This window comes from Lampetra fluviatilis, chromosome 4 (genome assembly GCF_964198595.1).
Source record: "Lampetra fluviatilis chromosome 4, kcLamFluv1.1, whole genome shotgun sequence".
Classification (NCBI taxonomy): domain Eukaryota; kingdom Metazoa; phylum Chordata; class Hyperoartia; order Petromyzontiformes; family Petromyzontidae; genus Lampetra; species Lampetra fluviatilis.
Window position 1 is genome coordinate 18016162 of NC_136278.1, and position 20667 is coordinate 18036828.

General features: G+C 52.3%; 1 protein-coding gene across 6 annotated transcripts in view; it reads right to left on the reverse strand.

Moving 5' to 3' along the window:
* Positions 1-1701: 1701 nt before the first annotated feature.
* The window catches only part of LOC144931617 (protein FAM110B-like), a 36558-nt gene continuing 17592 nt past the window's right edge, over positions 1702-20667 (reverse strand). For all 6 annotated transcript variants that reach the window (XM_078855694.1, XM_078855695.1, XM_078855698.1 and 3 more), the window contains 2 exons: positions 12967-13098; positions 1702-11649 (listed from right to left, as the gene is read on the reverse strand). In XM_078855694.1, coding sequence (XP_078711820.1) covers positions 11230-11649; positions 12967-13098 — 552 coding nt within the window. In that variant the 3' untranslated portion in view covers positions 1702-11229. The remainder of the gene's footprint in view (positions 11650-12966; positions 13099-20667) is intronic.

Consider the following 20667-nt stretch of genomic DNA (forward strand, 5'->3'; position numbering starts at 1 on the left):
AGTTAAATATTTGTGTTTTAATATTTACGTGTTTGTTCTTTCATTTAGGGCCCCTTTATAACATCCGCTACAGGCCCCGCACTAGCTTCATCCGACACTGGTGCCAAGCCACGCCACCTCCCCCTGGGGCTTGCGCCACGCGGCGACTGGCCACGGGGGGCATATCCCAGCACCCTCCAGCACGCCCGCAGTCGTCGTGCGTGGCGAAAGCCTTGAGACGGGGAAGCGGCGCAAACAGCCTGACCTGGGAAACCGCATTTCAGAGGACGCGCAAAGAGCACGCACTCGCACAAAGACAAAGATCCCCCGTGCGGCATAAACGTACTGTTGGGGCAAGTGCTGTTCACAAGCACCTGTGAAGGCCAACATGGCACACGAGGGGGTTGTGTGGCCAGGACCACACGATGTTTACACACCGCACCATTCGAATCCTGCTCACGACCTATTATGGTCTCACGAATATCTGCACCGATCCTGGGCCTTCCCTAGGTCGACCCAACCTTAAATGGTGCGGCGTTCACACATCAACATTGGGGAGACAATATGCGGCTGGGTGTGGTGTGGGTCAAACACCTCCTCATGTGAAGTTCTGGCCTTCATAGGTGCAAGATGTGCACACGCACACACACACGTACACGTACACACGTGCACAAGCACACATACTCACACACGCGCGCGTGCGCACACCGCTCTGAAAGGCAGAGCGACGGGCAGCCGAGCGACAGGCAGCAGCGTGCGGCAGCCCGGCAGAGGGGATCCGCTGCCCTCGGCGCGTTCACGAGCAGTAGCAGCAACAGCCGAGGCATCGCCACCACCGCCGTCTCCCAGACACTCATCGAGCTCGACGCTTTGCTTCATCACCATTGCTTTACAGAGGCTCACGTCGCTCCTGGATGCACACTAAAGTTTCCCATAAATCCGTTGGCAACGCGTACCCATGGGTAGCACACGCACACAACACACACACGCAACACCTCCCATGCGGCCGATGCAGACAGCCACTGGGGTCTGGCACGCCGCGCCAGACCCCGGTGGGGGTAACGGGGGTCCCCGCCCCCTTTCCCAGCGACACCCCCCCCCGCCTCGCTTCAGATTTGGCTGCGCCTACCCTCATTGCACGTCAAGTATGAACACGATCGCGAGCCGATCAGGGGGGGTCGGTTTTATCGGCAAAATTAAATGACATTTAAAGCATCGAACTACGGGGGTTGGTTTTTTTCTTCATCTTCCGAACACGCTTCTCGAAGTTTCCGTTTAAACAATGCCACCTTCCACTGGCTTCCACGGTGACTGAGTCCCGTCAGCAAGGTGGGACTTCATACACCGCGGCGATGCCACTCGGCACAACTCGCGCCATTGGCAAAAACGCCACCGCCCTGAGCCACATGGGGGTCCCGACCACCACCGGCGTCGCATCGAGGACCACGGCCCTTGGGCGCTCGTCGGTTCGTGATGCGACAGGCGACAGCCGGGAAACAAAGACGACGACGATTTTACGACGTTTAAGATTGAAATCGGCGCTGTAATCATGCTGTTATGATTAACGTTACAGGACGTCGTCCGAACATAAAACCCCATTTGTCAAGAACACCTGGCCCTCAACATGAATGGCCGTCCTCCGCAACAGAGACACGAGGGAGGAACCACCGGGGCCTCTGCTGGGCCATTCCTCTGAAGAGCCACTGGCCAGAACGTCGCATGTTGTTTTTTTTTACTTTTGCTCTCAGGGCAGCGTGTTATCGGTGCACAGTGTCGAGTTTCTATTATTTGTTCTTGCGTACCGGCCACCCAAGGCGGCGGCAGCAGCAACAACGACAAGTTACATTTTGAAAACCGCGCGTGTGTCTCTCAACCTGCGCGTGCCTCTCTCAACCTGCGCGTGCGTCGCTCGGACGCGGGAGCCACCCCGCTCGCGTGTCCCACCTCGGGGCCGCTCGCACCAGAAGATCGCCGGCCAGAGTAGACTCCCACCCCCCGCCACCCCGAGTCGGCCTGGCCTCAAGCTGATGACCGACTCGAACAAAAGAAAAAGCTTTGGCGTTCCCACGATTTTCCAAGTTACTCCGGTCACCGTGCGAGTCGTCGTGCGGATCTTTCCAAATGCCACTTACGAGTTCAGACTTCTAGATTTGAAGTTTTCGTGACTGCAAGGGTCCATACTCTTTGTTTTTTTCGGTAAAGTCACTGTATCAATTTTGCTGTGACGGTGCCACCTGAAGACGGAAACTTGTGTTGCCTCCAAAACGTCGTGATTTAATTTATTTTTCTTTTCTTTTTTAACTACGTGACTTTATCGAAAAAACCAAAGAGTATGTGTTCAGACTACCCCAGAGATGCTTTTGCGGGTGGAAGGTCTGGCGTATGTTGTCCGGCACGGGGCAGCGTCCGGCACGGCACGGAGCGGGGCTGGACCCGCGGTGGCCCAACGGCATTTATCAGTGAAGGTGCCGCTCCACATCCTCCCGTACGACGACCGCTCTCGCTACTCGGCCAATCCGGTGCAAAACGGCCGTCCTGGTCGTCGCGTTGCCAACTGTGGCCGGGCTTCATCATCGACGCAGCGGTGGTGCACTTTGCGTTAAATGATAATGCACAGAACCTTGACGATTATGCACGAATGGCAGAGCCAGAAACACGAAGGGTCAACCGAATAAAGGTTAAGCAGCGTAGTAGTAGTAGTAATATTTGTTACTAAACTCATGGACGAGTTGAAAAATCGACGCTCACAACTAAATGTAGCAGCCATGAGGTATGCGGCGTTTCGCTCGAGACGCCGTCAAGCATCATCAGGACAAGAACCGCAAAGTCAGAGTAACAATCACCATAATAATAATAACGACGACGCTGCGATGGAAACTGAACGAGACATCGCTGGGATCGTTAAAACTTCTGGGGTGGAAACGCATTACAGAGCAGTCCGGGTGCAGCCAACAACAAAGACAAAGATCCCCCGCGTAGCCTTAACAGACTGTTTGGGCAAGTGCTTTTAGCGAGCACCTATGAAGGCCGGAACGGTACACGGTGGGGGTGGGTGGCAAGCACCACGCCCAGCCTCCTTTGTCTCCCCAGTGGCGATGTTTACACACCACACCAGGTACTCATTTGAGGCCGAGTCGACTGAGGGGAGGCCCAGGACCGGTTGCTCAAGTGATCGTCACTGGTGTTTTGGCCACGAGCGGAAATCGAACTCGGGTCGCCAGGTTCGTAGCGAAGCGCGCTAACCACTACACCACCACACCGCCACTGACGACACCGATTTCTTGGACACGGCGCAGGGAAGGGCGGACGCCTCCCTTCACCAACAAATAACACCACGTGCACGCGCCGAATCGAGAAACCAACACTGCACGGGGAAACAATAAAGTTTCCGTTCTATCCAGGTCAAGTCTGGTTGATTGAGAGCGGACTCGTTTGCTATGGAGGGCGGCGGGCACCTGACAAATCGCCCCGGGGGGGTTCGGGGACAGGTCACACACGAGGCTGCCCCCCCCCGCTCCGCAGGGGCATGGCGGGGGCGCTTTCGTCGCCACGCTCCACAATCCTACGCTCGGCTTGGTTTTTGCATTCAACGACGTCACCGGCGGAGTTGTTTTTTGGCGTGGCGTTATTCGCGATCTGCGGTCGTGACTTCTGTAATTATCACGAGATAATTAACGGCGCTTTGTCGATCCACTACTGAACGAAGGCCTCCCCCCAGGCCCGTCGGTCACGGGAGATTCTTTGACCGTACTTCATCACGCTGGTCAGTGCGGGTTGGTGAAGCATTTTTGTCGTAATGGTATAGACAGCGTCTGTCCGTGCGCTCCCGCAGAGTTGTACGGAAGCCCAGGGAGCGGCGAGAATGGACGGCGAGGCCAGACGCCGTCACGCACGCCGTGACCTGGCCCTTGCGCGAGCGGGCCGCGAGTAACGGAGCGCCACGGTCCCCTTCACGGCACTCGGCCACGGCATGAGGGCGCGGCCCCTAAACTCAAGCCCGGGTCCGCCTAGGCGGGGATACGCGGCCCGTTCTCCCCTCTGCGCCACGACGCCACCACACACGCGCACGCGACGAGGCGGCACGTGAGCAGCGAGACGGGCAGCGGTGGCAACTCAGGTCGGCGGAGAGGGGCCTTGCAGAAGCGCGCTCACTCGATCGACGGACCGCCAACTGCGACGCGACAGCAACATTATAGGCTCTGTGTATAAAACGTGCAGGGGCCTGGTGGCAGAGCCAAGAGGAAACGTAACGAGTGTGGTGCAAGAGATGACCACGGGGGACGACACTCAGAGGAAAAGACAGAGCGGGGGTTCGACGCCGAGCTCAGCGCCGAATAAGAACCGGGTTCAATATCGGCTGGGTGTGTGTCCCCCCGCTATGGCTGTGGATTTCTGTGGCTACGGAAAAAAAATGTAACTGGTATTGGCTAACCATCCCAATGCTGAAATAAATCACCTGCAAATTACTCAAATGGGATTGCACACAGCTGCAACATCGCCCCCCCCCTTACTGCACGACAGTAATAATTATCTGCCACACCAGCGACGCGAAAGATGTTTCCGCACGCGGCACACCACACCCAGTATATTCTTGGTGAGAGCTCAAGCTCTGGATGAGGCAGCCATGAGGGACGGGACCCCAGGGGAGCACCAGGCCTCGTGCGTGCCGCTGTGGAAGCGCTCGTGTGGCGAGCGTCGCCATCGGGACGCCACGGGTTCGTCCCTCCACGGAGCTACGGCACCGCGTTTACAAAAGTGCAAGAAGAGACTCACAGCGTCAAGTGCAAACAATGTATGCACAAGCCCGATGAACAAGTGGCATTTGTCTCCGCGCGTATGGCGATTATGCCTTGTTCCTTTGTGATATTTTATAATAAGGATGGCAATGAATTCATATCTATGCACATGGCTTAATTTTAGCCGGGTCGGTGAAACGGAAAATCAATCTGACCCCCCCCCTCCCCCGGCACACCATGTCCAGAATACTTCTCGTTATGGCTGCTGGAATTGCTGGTTCCTTGCCACCGACTGCACTCTGCCGGCGACTCATGGCCGCAACTTCCAGCCGTGCCCCGAATCGATGGTCGCCCGCTCGGAGCAGCGGCGCGGTGGCGAGTCGCGCGCCACTTCCGGAGCTTCCTTTACCAACCAGGGCTAACGTCAATGGCGAGCGACATCTGAAGCGGTCATTGTTACCCCCCCCACTCCTCCTTCCTTCGCTAACCTGCACTGACCAGCGTGGTAAAGTACAAAAATGATCAACTATTTTTATTTTACCAGGTAAGGCCCACTGAGCTATATAGTAGTTATTTTTCACAAGCGACCTGGCCACAAATGATAGCTCAACGAAGTGGCTTATCACGTAGACATTTATAACAGCCAAATACTCGAAACGCGTGATGTTGATTCGAAATGTGGAGGGAAAAGCCGGAGGACCAGGAGAAAAATCCACATGACCACGGGGAGAACACGCAAACTCCAAATATACAACAGGCATCGGGGTCGGGATTGAACCCACGACCTATTGTATACCAGGCGAGGTAGTTAACATCTCGCCACCGACCTACCAGGCCCTCATCCAGAAGTGGATCGACAAAGGGCCGTACATTGCACGAAACAACCAGGCCACCTCTGTGGCAAAAATCCAGCAGCATTGCTTTTGAATGCTGCGATGCGAGCAAGTGTGGTGCGGGCACCCTGCCCTATTGTCACCTGCGACGCTGCAGAACCAATCCCTGGCACCTTCAGCTCAATCGTGAATCTCCTTGTGCACGTGTCCGTGCGTCACAGGCATTCACACGTAGGGGACTGCGAAAGAAGTTCAACATGAACACACGTGCATACGACTGGGCGCGAACAGAACTGCGTTCGCTGAATTTGACCTTTTCCTGGGTAGGACAGGATGGATGTTATAAAATATACGATTTGTCAGTGGACACTAAATATGTATGACAAGTTAATTAATTAGTCGTTAAATAATTATCTTGTCGTTAATTAAGAACGATTAAGCGCTGGGTGTGAACCAACGAACGGCTTCGTGGTTGTGCTGCTGCTGCGTGGCTCTCTGCCCGCGTCGTACCGCATGTCCCTCCGGCCTCACGTTCGACGCGTGGAACCGAATAAGCTCTCGGCAGCACGCGGAGCGAAACGTCGTACATCGTACCAAACAAAAATTGCGGCGCGACCCCCAAGACGGGACGTGGCCTCAGATCGTCGTGCCCTCGCACGCCCAACCCGGCCCTCGCACTCCAGCGCCGCCAACGCCGGCAACGCCGGCATGGCTACCGGCGGTCACGCAGCCCCTCCTCGTTCCTGCTCGGTTGGGCTCTGCGGCAGCGTGCGCTGCTGGTAACTTCAGGGCGGCGACGTGGCCGAGTGGGGAGCGCATTTCCCGGCTGTTGCACAGGTGTGCGGTTCGAGCCTCGCGGCCGCCCCGGTTAATACCGGGGGGGGGGGTGTTGAGGGCGAATGTGACGCGGCTGTCTGCTCCACAGTGGACGCGGAAAGATTCCACGATTCGATTTTAAAAAGCGTCGTGGGCCACGTTGTGCCGGTGTCAGTGACGTTCGTTTTTCAAATTTCGATTGGGATTACGCGAGGCGACGACTGCCGCATCCTGCGAACCTACCGCAGGCTGCACCCGTCCGCGACACATAGCGCGTCTGCCTGGATGACAGCCTCGATAGTGAGAATGGCGCGCAAACCCAAATTAACCGACGCAATGGTAAATAAAAAAAAGTTTCTTTAACAAGCCCAACGTGGGCCCTCTTTGCTCCGGACATCTTCAGAGGGAAAGGGAGCGACGCAGATTCTCGTCGTGCGACCACACAGGGTCAGCAGCGGCACCGCGCGGTGCACGGCTACGGAGAGGGTACAGCGACCCCCCACGATCTACACACACTCACTGGAGGCCCGGCCACCACACAAACAGCGGCGTCACCCACCACACACACAGCAGCTCTAGTCACCACACAGACAGCAGTGACAACTACCACACACACACAGTAGCGCCAGCCACCTAAGACAAAGATACCCCGTATATCCTTAACAGACTGTTGGAGCAAGTGCTGTTAGCGATTCGCACCTATGAAGGCTAGTATGGCACACGAGGGGGTGGGTGGCAAGCACCATGCTCGGCCACCTTTGTCTCTCTACATGCATGCACACACAGCAGTACCAGCCACCACACAGCAGCGTTGGCCACCACAGAGACACGGCGCAGCCACGGCACAAAGGACCAGCCTGGCGCAAAGGTGAATTGTGCGGGAAGCAGGGATCACCTTTGCCTCAGACTGGCCGGCGCAGTGGACGAGGCTTGATGGGGTTATGTCGAAAAGGTTAGGTCTCAAGAGCAGGGCGCGGGGACACACCACGCACTCTCTGCGACGCACATCACGAACGTTCAACCGAATATCAAATCCTCTCAAGCACAACGTGAAATGTCCTCGCGACTGTCTCTTAACAATGCAAGCGTTCGCCACGAATTGCTAGAAAGACGACTCAGGGATAGTGAAGGGGATCACGTTGGGGGGAGGGGGGGAACTTTACCAGGAGGGACCCCCCCTAGGGGTTGGCCTAGGAGGGTGGACATTGCGACTCACTCGGCTCGTCGTACACTCTGTTACTGCACAACTCAATTTATGAACAATGCGAGGCACGAGCAGCAGCGACTTCACGGGGTGTCAACGCCCATCAGGCAAGCGGTCGCTACTCCACTCTGCTTCGCCCCACAGGTCAAGAGGTCATAAAGTTCCCTCTCCGATCGAGCGGCTTAAACTGGAGCGCCACCGGGGGCACACCCGACCCCTTGGCGCGACGAGGCTGCGACACCAACCCAGGCCGCGCTCCCCGTCTCTGGCTGCCGCCGCCGTGCCCCTCTGTGCGTAACTCAAAGTCGGCGAGCCAGCTCGCACGCTCGCCACGGCCACGTTGCTCACACCGGGGCGAGCGCGGACGCAAGACTACGGGGGCTGCAAGCGCTGCCAGTTGTCGGGCTTGTGGAGTTGAAATCAGCAGCGGTGGCAGTCTGAGAGACGTCTCTGCACTTGGGGAACGTGTTCCTGCGATTCGCAGGAAGTTATCACTTTGATTTACTTCTTTATTACGAGAGCAGAAGGTGGCTTTCACATACTTCTCTTGCATCGAATTACTTTACGGATAACCTTCATTGTGGAGGACACTGGCTGGTACATTAATTTAGATAATTCCTTTAGGCAACGTAATTTGTTGTTTAAACGAGATGTCACTCCAAGCGCGACCGATCAACAAGCCTACTGCACACGAGTGGATTCGCTTGGCAACAGACGGCCGCCGTGCTGGCATGTCGCACACGCAGCTCTTGCCGGTGCACGGGCTCCGTCCGCCATCGTGAAGTGCAGAGGAGGGTAGCGGCTCGGCGGTGGAGCGAGCGGCTCGCGGTCGCAAGGTTGCGAGAGTTCCAATCCCAGTTTGGGGTTGACTCGGCGCTTCGTCCCTCCATCCGTCTACTCAAGCCGGTTCCAGAACCGTCGCGGTCGTACCTATGGCCTCGTTATTGCAATTTGACGTATCAATCGTTAATACCCCTTGTCGGTCGGTAACACAGCTGGCTGCGAGACGGGCACGGAACAGAAATCCGCGCAAAGTTTCAACGAGCGCTGGCGGTTTATCTCGTCTACGCCGAGGGGGCGACTTTCGTTCCGCACAGCGAATTCCGAATCGGCGCCCACTGCCCACAGCTCGTCCTCGCCTCCCCACGCCACCTCAAGGGAGCACGGTGTGGTCACGACGAGTCACGACGAGTTGCGGCGATTCCCACATCAGCTGCTCACGACGACAGTGTGCAGCGTGCAGCGTGCGCTGCACAGCCGTCGACCCTGAGGAGCACGACCCTTGCCGCGAGTCACCGCTGCAATCAGCGCGTCCTCGCGGTTCGGGTTGCCCCACTACACCTGGTGCCTTCCACGGGGATTATAATCAGCCCATTCACAGCTTCTGTTACTTCTATTGCTTTTTTTCTTTATTAATACCAATATAAAACACGTTAAAAGCAATGTCAAACACAATAATTAAAATAACACCACTGACTGTGACCAATGAATATCGCAAGCCAATTCTGGATCGCTCAAAGCAGTGCCGCCGTAGTTGCTGCCGTAGAGCGGGGGGGGGGGGGGGGTGGTCTAACTGGGGCGGGCGGCGCGTGGAGATGCGGCTCACAGCAGCGTCACTCCGCACTTTGGGACAGCCCCACTTTCTCCCCCGTTACGTGCGGCACAGGGTAAATGCGGCCACGTGGTCCGAGGAAACACACCGCGCCGGTGTCTCAAGTGATTCGCGGGCTCAGCATCAGCAGCAAACCCAAGTGCAGCAGCAGTGGCCGCGGCGGCAGCGTTGTATTGCTGAAACACGACGCAAGACACGGCGGTACCCGTGAATCTCTCCCCGACGGTTGTTCGCTCCCTCTCTGCCGAGTCGCCCCACGTGCCCCATGTTGCCAGGCACCGCAGCACACTGTCCGTCTCCCGCGCAGCCGGCGCCGAGTGGTGAGCTACAGCTCCACACCCCGGGCCTCTAACTTGGAAGGACGCGGGCCAAGCTTTGTTGTGGCAGAATAAAAAGCTACCATTATTGATATCGTCACAAATTATATTCTTCTCCTCGACAAAAATAAGTTAGAGGACATCACGCGGGTAAGGTTTTGAGCTTCACAATTTAGATGCACGGTATCCCTGTAAAACATAAACTTTGCTCGTGTTGATATGTAAAGGCTATCCGTTAGTGTTGGTCGAGAACACGGAACACGAGTCATGAAAAAACACCGCCTCATATCCACACAATGACAGCGCCCTCTCTCGGCAGCGCCGCTCTCGCCGCTGCTCGCCCACCCCCCCACCCCTCCTGCTCGCTCAACCGTGCCGGCAACTGCTAGGGCAGGAACGCCGACACGGCATCCTTGGCTTGCGATCAAAAAGGGAGGCGTTGAGCACCACGGGGAAGTCAACGGCAAATTGTTTCTACGGAAGACGCCGGTCTCCACCGTAGCAATGTGGAATTCCCACCGGCGGCCCGGTAACCGCCAACAGGCACGAGCGTCATTCGAGCGGCGGACGCGTCAAGCCCAGTCGCCTTCGCTCGACTCGCTCCACTTTCAATCGGTCGGTCAAGATCCGAGCGAGCCGAGCGGCTGCGCAACGGCAAACGCTTCCTGGTGCATGCGAGCAGCTGGGCCCAAGCGAGCGCGAAGAGCTGCACGGCGGCAGCGGGGATGACGCGCAACGCCGGCGACGAGGCCGTATCACGATGGACAAACCGGTGCGGCTCCTTGGCGCGCCCCTTCGCAGTCCACACACACTCATCACACGCAGCCGCCCAGTACTGGCAACGCGTGCGGGGCCGGCACACGCGCACGTGGGGGCACGGAGGGGGCGCCGTGACCACGGTGCTCGTGAAGAGCGGTATCTCAACATTCTCGAAACAAACCTCGACCTCCCCTGGGAGCGGAGATCCCCCTTTTTAATCTAATTAAATAAAACGCTGAGTTCGAATTTGTTTTAAGTTGTTGCTTAAATTCAGACCAGCCAGGAGGGCGAACGGTGCAGGGCTGAGTCCGCGAGCCGGCTCGTGGTGCTGGACCCAGCAGAGCCAGGCCCCCGGGCTGCACCGGACGAGACCAACGGCAAGCGCATCGCTCCGTAACGTCAACACGCTGAGAACATATTCTCAGTCGCCTTGGCCTCGTGAAATCCTTTAAATCATTAAAACTCAAACCATGGTGTGTAGCAGGGGCATAGCATGGTCGCCATGGGCTATGCCGCAGGGAATTAAATTAGCCTCCACCCCCTGGGCGCCCCCCTTCGGCCAGTGGTCTCCGGGACAGTTGCGCCGCCTGTGCACACCCGAAAGCCGCTCCGGCGAGGAGCGCACCTCGCCGTCTCACGCGGTGACGCCGCTCAGCCACAGTCGCACCCCCCCACCCCCACAGGTCACAGGGAGAGCCATGCACCTGAGCTACGAGCAATGACAAACGCACGCGGCTGATATCCGCTGCACGTAGGCGCTTGTGCCTGGGCATGAAGCCAACAACAACAAGGACGACGACTCCCTTAGCCGTGCGGCGAGCCTGCCGAGTGGCGGCGCATTCGCACGGCTCTCTCGTCCCCTCCCTCGGCTCGCTCGCGAAATGTATTTCCGCATGCTTCCACGCGCGCGGGCGGGAGGGGGTGGCTGGACTGTCGGGGTCCAACGGGGGCCCGTTGGGGGGCGGTCGGCGACCTACACGACGCTGGCCTTCTGGTGCAGCACCGCCTGCCTGCAGCTGTAGAGCCATTTGATGACGCGGGCATTGCGCTCCACCACGGAGATGGCGCAGGCTGCTCGCTGCCGCTCCTCCGCCTCCACCTGGCTGCTGCGGTGCGACGGCGCCGAGCTGAGGCTCTGCACGCTGGCGCTCTGCAGGTTGAGCGAGAGGATGTCGGAGCCCGCGCGCGCCAGCCCCTCCAGGCCATCGCCCTCCAGCAGCGCGGGGTCCAGGCCGCAGTAGTTGAAGAAGCGCTCGATGTCGGCGCCGGTGCGCGCCAGGCGCGAGCTCAGGTCCGACTTGGAGCGCTGCAGCGCCGGGCGCCAGCCGCTCCCGCTGCTGCCCGCCTCGGAGGCCTTGCGCGGAGAGCTATGGGTGCTCATCTCCAGCTCGCCCTGGCCGACGGTGCGCACACGCACGCAGGGACAGAAACGAACAATTAGGAACGATGACAACAGTGGCAGCGGCTGGCCATTCGCCAAGAAGTGGCGGCGATATCAACGCAGTGCTGCTCGTGCCAGGCTAGGCGCACCTCAAGGCCTTCACGTGAAGTGTGGAAGGCTCGTTACTGGCAGGGCACGAAACAGACCCAGGTTAACCGACAGATGCACCACCGACACGCTCAGTGTAAGGTACAGCTGTAATGATGTTGCTCATTCATCCAGGAAAATCTCACCAATCCAGGTAATTTTGACCATTATTTATGCTCCCGATTGAGGGTGCCATGGTGGCGCGACGTGAACTACCTCAGCTGGTATCAAGGAGGTCATGGGTTCGAGATCGACCCCGACGCCTCGATATATGGAGTCTATAGGTTCTCCCCACGGTCGCCTGGATTTTTCTCGGGGTCCCCCGGTTTTTCCCTTCATATTTAGAATCAACGTGCGTTTAGAGTATTTGGCTCGTATAAATTTCGTTGAGCTATCATTTGTAGTCAGGTCGCTTTATGAAAACAGCTACGGAGCTCAGTGCGGCCTTACCTGGTAAAATTAAATTGTGCTTCACATTGGTGCTGTCTGCCCCGCCCACTTCGTTGCAGCTCAGGAGCTTTTGCTCTTGTGCCACGCCCATCTTTGAAACCTTTATCAGCGGTTGCCTTAGGCGACCATCTCCCTCTTTCCTCCTGAAGACGGTCGCTTGTGTTGTGATCGAAACGTCGTGTTTTTTTTACCTTATTATTTTACCATTATTACTTTAATTACATTTTTCATTCCGGAAAGAACCAAGAATAAGTCTACATTATAGACTGCCGTTATGCTCACTCAGGTTACGAACCAGGCTACAGTCTACATTATAGACTGGCAGTACACTCACTCAGTTGTATAACCATTGCTACATGTACATTATAGAATGCCAATACCAAGCTTAAAAACCAGGCTACAGTCTACATTATAGACTGCCAGTACACTCACCAAGGTAAATAACCAGGCTACACTCTATATTAATGTTTTTTTATTCACTTTATTTTTATTTTTATATCTACGTGACTTTACCGAAAGAACCAAAGAATATTAATTCCTGCCGTCATGAAAGTTTTAAGTAAACAAATACAATAAAATAGTTTAGTTTAAATAGTTTAGAAACAAGGGTCTAATGTCCGCTGGGGAGGTTGCCGCGGGTCGTGGCGCACAGCTCTGCGACGTGCTCGCGGCTCGTGCCGCCACACGTCGGTTGGCACCACGATAACCGACGTTTGGTTCTGTGCCCCGTACCTGCGTGGAGTCGGGTGACAGGAGGCCTTCGAGGGACACGCCGGGCGGCGCCGCCTCGCAGCGCGGCTCCCCGTTCGAGAAGCGCGCCATGCTGGCCGCCGCAGACATCTGCTGCTCCGTGGTCTCCAGCATCTGACGTGGGGGGGGCGCGGGGAGCGCGTCACAGACGGGGCGAGCGCGTCGTCACAGTGGTTCGGCAATCGCGTGACGGTGTGGTAATGGCAGCAGAGCACAGTCGGTGGGGATTGGACAAGGCAGGCTTTGGTGATTTTACTTATTTACCCGAAAAATATTATTCAGGAGGATCCTGCTCCAATGAGATGCTTGCATTGCATTTTTTTCGTTTTATCTATACGAGAAAAGCAGGAAACCCGGAGGAAACCCACGCGGAAAAGGGAAAGATCACCCAAACGGAGAACCGCCCGGATCAGGAATCAAATCCAGGCCCACTGAACTGTTGTATGTGTCGGGTTATGAAATTTTGATGAAAATAATAAAAATTCATAATTTTCCGAAAAATGCGCAAATCGCATTAATTATGTTAATGTGTGTATTAACATGCATAAATTATGATAATGTGTGTAATTATATGCATAAATTATGATAATCGCGGAGATAAGCGTAGTAATTTATGCGGATGCTTGCGATTATGTTACTGTGAGCAGTTATGATAATTAGGCTTAGCTTCGTTTATCCATTGTTATATCAATCAGGATAATACGATTATCATCGATTAAACGTTTACCGATTATCTTAGTGTGCGTTATGATATTTTAGGTCTCCATTTTCATATCTCATCGCAGGATACAGTTATCAAGAATAAGATAGTTTTGCATGGACTTGGAAAGAAGCACTCGAACAGGTGGTGTTAAGCAATTTTAATTCTAAACAAGCACATGACACTCTCTTATGCGAAAGCAGGTATACGTCAATAAATTAATGGGCAAGATTATGCAATTAACGAAAATGAATGACTAAAAATACTTCTTCATTGGCGAAATTATGCAGTTAACGAAAATGAATGACTAAAACATTTCTTATTCACGTAACTCGACGGCAGCAACTGCTTTGCACGATCAGTTGATATTGAACGCACCACCTCGAAAAGGCAACCCTTTTTGAAACGCAAAGATAATTTTTTTTTTTAAGTCTTATTCGTGTGCGTGCTGTGTGTGTGTTGTCCCCTCGTAATATTAATTGTGTCGTTAGCTTGTGTGGTGTAGGAGGATACAAACAGCGGCCAGAAGTTTTCTCTGGGTTGGGCGTGGCCGCCGCGAGCCCCTGCGTGTCTCTGCTTGTGCGCTCTCTCTCCCTCCACTGCTGGATGACGAGTTGGCACGACGCTCGGTGACGCCCGGTGACGTCCGAGTCGTGCTGCTCTTGCGCTCTCTCTACCTCTACTGCTAGATGACGAGTTGGCACGACGCTCGGTGACGCCCGGTGACGTCCGAGTCGTGCTGCTCTTGCGCTCTCTCTCTCTCCACTGCTGGATCACGAGTTGGCACGACGCTCGGTGACGCTCGGTGACGTCCGAGTCGTGCTGCTCTTGCGCTCTCTCTCTCCACTGCTGGATGACGAGTTGGCACGATGCTCGGTGACGCCCGGTGACGTCCGAGTCGTGCTGCTCTTGCGCTCTCTCTCTCTCCACTGCTGGATGACGAGTTGGCACGACGCTCGGTGGCGCTCGGTGGCGCCCGGTGGCGCTCGGTGGCGCCCGGTGGCGCCCGGTGGCGCTCGGTGGCGCTCGTTCGGAAGACTTTGACTCTCTTTCTCCACTGCGGGATGACGAGTCGGTTTTGGTTGATGCTGGTTGATCTGGGTGTGTATTAGACACACGGCACATTCGATGGCGCTGTCCTCTTCCTCACAGCCGTTTGACCAGGCTTTCTCCACTGCTTTGCGCTCTCTGCTTTGCTCGCTTGGTCGACGCTTGGCGATCTCCGCCCTTTTACAGGTTGATTGCTTGTCGTCGCTCGTCACTCTCTCTGCTCCGTGCTTCCCTTGTTCGTGCAGCTGCCAGCTTCACTCGCACTTAACTTCGTTCTGCGAGAAGCGACACCTGCTATCGGCATCGGTGTTTCGTTTCCTCACGATGCTCCGCCAGCCAGAGCACGGCTGAAACCCAGCCCCGACCCAGGTTGAACTCAGACTTCTGCGACTCGAACGACCCCTCCTCGTTCCATCACTTCTCGAGGCACAATCTGCCCCCGCTCTCTTGCGAGCCCTGTCGCAACGCTGCGTCGCAAGCCGAGTTGCGAGACCGAGCACGACTCGACCCAGACTGACTGTTCGCTGTGTGCGCCCGTGCCTAACTCAAAACGTGACTCCCCTCTGCGCATTTCTTGCGAGCGGGCAACAAAACACAAACAAAGCGAGAAAAAGCAGACACCCCCGCGACTCCTCCTCGCGACCTTTCCTAACCCTCCAAGCATTCATGGGCCATCTGTTTGTGCTGCGGGGAGACAAAGACGGCCGTGTTTAACTCAAAACGTGAGCACCCTCTCCTCTCTCCGCGTCTCTTGCGAGAGAAAACAAGCAATGTCAGCACAAACCCCCCCCCCCTTGTGACCTTTTTGCTCCCTCCTTGCTTGCCAGACCCCGCTGGAAGACAAAGGTGGCTGAGGAGATGTTTGTAATACATTTATGTGGTCCTGTGTGTTACATTTATTCTTGAATTATATTTTATGAGTTCCTTCGGTCTTAGTATCGTGGTTATCATTCGTCTATGTTTAATGAATATTCGTAATGATCCTCGTCACATTATTATTTTGGGGCTTCGCCAAGTTTAGTTCTCCAGAGATTGGTGTTTTATTCTGAGTTATATTTTAATGTCCTGAGGTTAAATGTAACTATGTTTCCACTTAAGCTTCCTGGAATTCGTACTCTTTAGTTTTTCGGAATGTCATGTAGATAGGAAACATATAATTCTAAATAATATGTATGCGGTGAATACGAGTAATATAAGATAATTACTAAAAAAAACTTATGGTTTGTTGGTTAATTCTATTTGTTAAGTTTCTACTTTTCGGTTAGGAAAACGTTAAGAAAACGCGAGTGGCAACCGTTATTATCCTTTACTCTGCTCTGCACCCCCTCCGTGCATCTCAAGATGTTTTGGGAGTTCAGGTCATCGATCTTTGTCCATCTGGATGTCTCTGACCTCTCTTGTGACCGACTTCTTACCAGTTTAATGGCCGTTTCACAGATTCCTGGTGTGCTTGTAGTGGGTTGTTTTCATTATTTAATAAAAAAAAAATATATATATATAGATATAATATTTTTTTTTAATTATTCTTAATATTAATAACGGAAAACAGGGCATAGATATAACAATCCGCCCTTTTAAAAATTATCAGTGGTTGATTCGGCCACTGGCAAATTTTTAAACAAAGTAATTGCCCTGTTTTTTTTTGTTATAAATCCATCAGCCGCCCTTACTCTCGGCGGTTATTTCTTACGACGCGCGTGCACGTATTACGATCTTAACCTGGTTACATTTGAAATAAGCAAAGAAAATAACAACACGTTAAACATCGATAATGCTTTACATCGGTTCTCATACATCATAACTCCGACGAATATTCATTTTTGTTTTTGCTTAACATGGTTACATTTGAATTAAGCAAAGAAAATAACAACACGTTAAACATCAATATCACTAGTTACATGGTTCTCATACATCATAACTCCGACGAATATTCATTTTTGTTTTTGCTTAACATGGTTACATTTGAATTAAGCAAAGAAAATAACAACACGTTAGACATCGATATCCCCAATTACATAGGTTCTCATATATCATAACTCCGACGAATATTAATTTTTGTTTTTGTTAAATCCTGGGAAACGCTAGGTAGCGGTTTCGAACGCATTTATGCGTTACCTTCCTCATGTTGCCTGGTTTACCACTTATCACTTTGATAATTCGATCACGGTTTTCGGGTTCGTTTTTGTAGTTTCATCTCTCACTCTCTCGCGTCGTGGGAGTGTGTGGTGAAAAATTGTGCTGCACATAATCAGATTTCGCGCACACAACCCACTTTGACACTTGGTTCGTGGCATTCGCTCTCTCTGCGATTACATGCACATTTGCCGAGTCAGTGTGTCGATTTAATTCTGTGCCTCGTAATGTTGTCCTCTTTGTTTTTACGAGTGTGTTAGATTTCAACACCATTCCCGATACGTCATGGACATTCGTCTCCATTTCAGCACTCCGATCCACATTAATTTTTGTTTCATTTGGATATTTTCCATTCAGGGGCTCACGCCTGTACTTCCCAGGGTGGGTCTCTGTGTTCCCTCTCCCTGCACTATTATCGCTCTCTTTTGCGACGCGTGGCACTGTTTTCCCTGTGCGCTCTGGTTTTCCTCTCTGTCTCTGCTGTCTGTTATCTACTGTCCGATCACACTTCAATTTAGCCCTGTCCTTGCATTCGATTTGCGCGTCATTTACGGGAGCACTGTCCGCGTTTCTTACCGCATCGTATGCATTTGATGTTTCCCGGTTGTGGTGGTATTTGCCCGCCCTGTCACTTGCAGCCTGCTTGTATTTCCCAATGAGGCCAGGATTTAACAAAACTTCAGCGTGCGTGGCGCGTATGGGCTGCTCGCTCTCAATCACTGTGGGTGGTTCATCACGTATTTGGACCGCATTCTGTGTTATTCCTCTATTCCCTCCTGGTATAGCCGGTGGAGAAATTGGTCGGAATTGGACCGATTGTGTTTGACCTCCCATCCTGCGATTCTTGTACATTTTTGGCCCAGTGTTACTCCCATTTGGGTGCCAAATTTTTCCTGGATCGTTACTTTGCCATTTTTGTGGGAAATTTTGACCTTGCGTATGTCGGGGCATGGGGTGTTGATATGATTCTGCCCTTGGTCTCCACATTCTGCGATTCTCCTGAATGTTCGCCTCCGTACCTCTGTAGTCTGTGTACCACCTTCTCGCTGGATGGTTATCTCGCCATCTTTGTGTGTAATTTCGACCTTGCGTGTGTCGTGGCATGGGGTGTTGATATGGTTCTGCTCTGAACCTCCCCCTGCGATTCTCCTGAATGTTCGCCTTTGTACCGCTCTCATTCTCGTGCCCCCCTCTCTCTGGGTTATTTTGCCATGTGTGCGTGCGTCTTTGCTCCTCCTCCCTGCATTGTGGGACTGCTCGGTGAATTTTTTTTTCTCTGAGAGGCTGGGTTCCTTATCCCTCTCCCTGTGTTCTGGACCCGAATTATGATTCTTAGCTCTGTATAACCATGCCATGTACGCCTTGCTCTCTATGCGGCGTAAGGATGCGGTTTCTGGATTCAAAACCATTCTCACCCTTTCGGTAATCTCTGGGCTCAAGGATTCAAAAAACATAATTTTGAACATTTTATCTCCTTCGTGGTATTGATTCACATCGCCTGCGTAATACGCTCTTTTAAATTGTAAAAGGTAGTCACGTGGGTCTTGGTCCATGCCCTGGGTCATCGATTTTACAGCATAAAACCCCTCAGTGAGTGTCGAATATTCTCCAAACTTCCGAATCACTGCCAGGCTCAGTTGTTTAAAATCATTTCTAACCTTGTGTGGTAGTGAATTTACCCATGGGATAGATTCTTTATGTAAGCTCCGTTTCAACAAACTCGCTTTTTCATCCCGTCTCCTCAGCCCTCTAATCATTGCCTCCTCTTCTACTGTTGCGATATGTGTGTGTATATCCATAGACTGATTGTGTGGGTCAAAATCGGGAATTCTGACTAGAGCCTTGTCCATCAATTTAAGGGTTTTACTGTTGAATAAGTATTCCGAAAGTTGATCGCCATCAGCGTCATCATAAAACAAGTTATCATCAGGCAATCTGTCACTTTGGTCTGTGCTGTGTCGCTCGTGTTTCAGCGGCGTGCATTTTTTGTGTGCGCGCCCAGTGCTGTGTCGCTCGTGTTGCCATTTCCCTTCAGTTTTTGCCTCTGCCCTTAGTGGAGCATGTCCAGTCGACTTTACTTTAACATTTTGCCTCCATCTATCTGTGAAGTTGTCAGTCTCACATGTTTTTGTTTGCATATGTATCTCTCCCTCCCTTCTCTCGAATTGTGAGGGTTTCCCTTTGTCAAGGATTTTTTGTTCGATATCCATAATTTTTTTGCGATCAGTCCCTGGACTCTGTCCACGTACCCAAGAGTGTGATTTACTGTTACTTCCATATTTATTCTGTGGATCAACGTCTGTGAGTTTCGCTGGTGTCGCGAGCACTGATTTCTCCGCCCTTACGATGGTGTGAGGACATTTTTCCTCGTTTATTAGAGACGATTTCTCTTCTGTTTCCTTTCCGAATTTTTCTTCATTCCACAATCCCTGTCTGTATGCCTGTGTGAAAAGAAATGAGTCCTGTCCTGCCTTCTCTGCAGCTTTTGCATCGTGTTCGCCTTCGTTACATTTTATCCAGTCAATTAGTTTCCCCCGAGGTGTGTTCGTGTTATCGATACAGCTCCCTTCCCATATGTCTCTCTGACTGTACTGCTTTGTAACAGATCGGTTGGTACGTTTTAATACGAGCTCCCAGTATTCCGTAATCCATTCAAAAATTATTCTTAATCCTATCATCTCAAGTGGCAGGAGTTACTTTGACCTTTCCTTTCAGAGTGCATATAAAACAATTATCTCACAGAGTGTGGTCAGTTTGACTCGAGCTATTCTGTAATTTTCCGATTCAGAGTGCGTACCTCTAACACCATTTATCACAGGATGCAATCGGTTTGATACGATATTATCTTAATTCCACTGTCTCTGTTTCAACATGCTATTCTGGGTTTTAACCTTAGAGGGCGTTTTTTTTTGTTTTACGCCCGTTTACAATCCCATGCAATGTTCGATCCCGATATTCTGGTTAACACGTAGTGATTCATTCGATCATCCATGCAAAACACTGTCTGCGAGAGATCCCGGACGACGCCACCCATTATGTTGTATATGTCGGGTTATGAAATTTTGATGAAAATAATAAAAATTAATAATTTTCCGAAAAATGCGCAAATCGCATTAATTATGTTAATGTGTGTATTAACATGCATAAATTATGATGTGTGTAATTATATGCATAAATTATGATAATCGCGGAGATAAGCGTAGTAATTTATGCGGATGCTTGCGATTATGTTACTGTGAGCAGTTATGATAATTAGGCTTAGCTTCGTTTATCCATTGTTATATCAATCAGGATAATACGATTATCATCGATTAAACGTTTACCGATTATCTTAGTGTGTGTTATGATATTTTAGGTCTCCATTTTCATATCTCATCGCAGGATACAGTTATCAAGAATAAGATAGTTTTGCATGGACTTGGAAAGAAGCACTCGAACAGTTGGTGTTAAGCAATTTTATTCTAAACAAGCACATGACACTCTCTTATCCGAAAGCAAGTATATGTCAATAAATTAATGGACAAGATTATGACTAAAAATACTTCTTCATTGGCGTGATTATGCAGTTAACGAAAATGAATGACTAAAACATTTCTTATTCATGTAACTCGACGACAGCAACTGCTTTGCACGATCTGTTGATATTGAACGCACCACCTCGAAATGGCAACCCTTTTTGAAACGCAATGACAATTTTTTCTTATTCGTGTGCGTGCTGTGTGTGCGTTGTCCCCCTGTAATATTAAATAATTCTTAGAGCCGGGAGTTGTGTCGTTAGCTTGTGTGGTGTGGGAGGATAC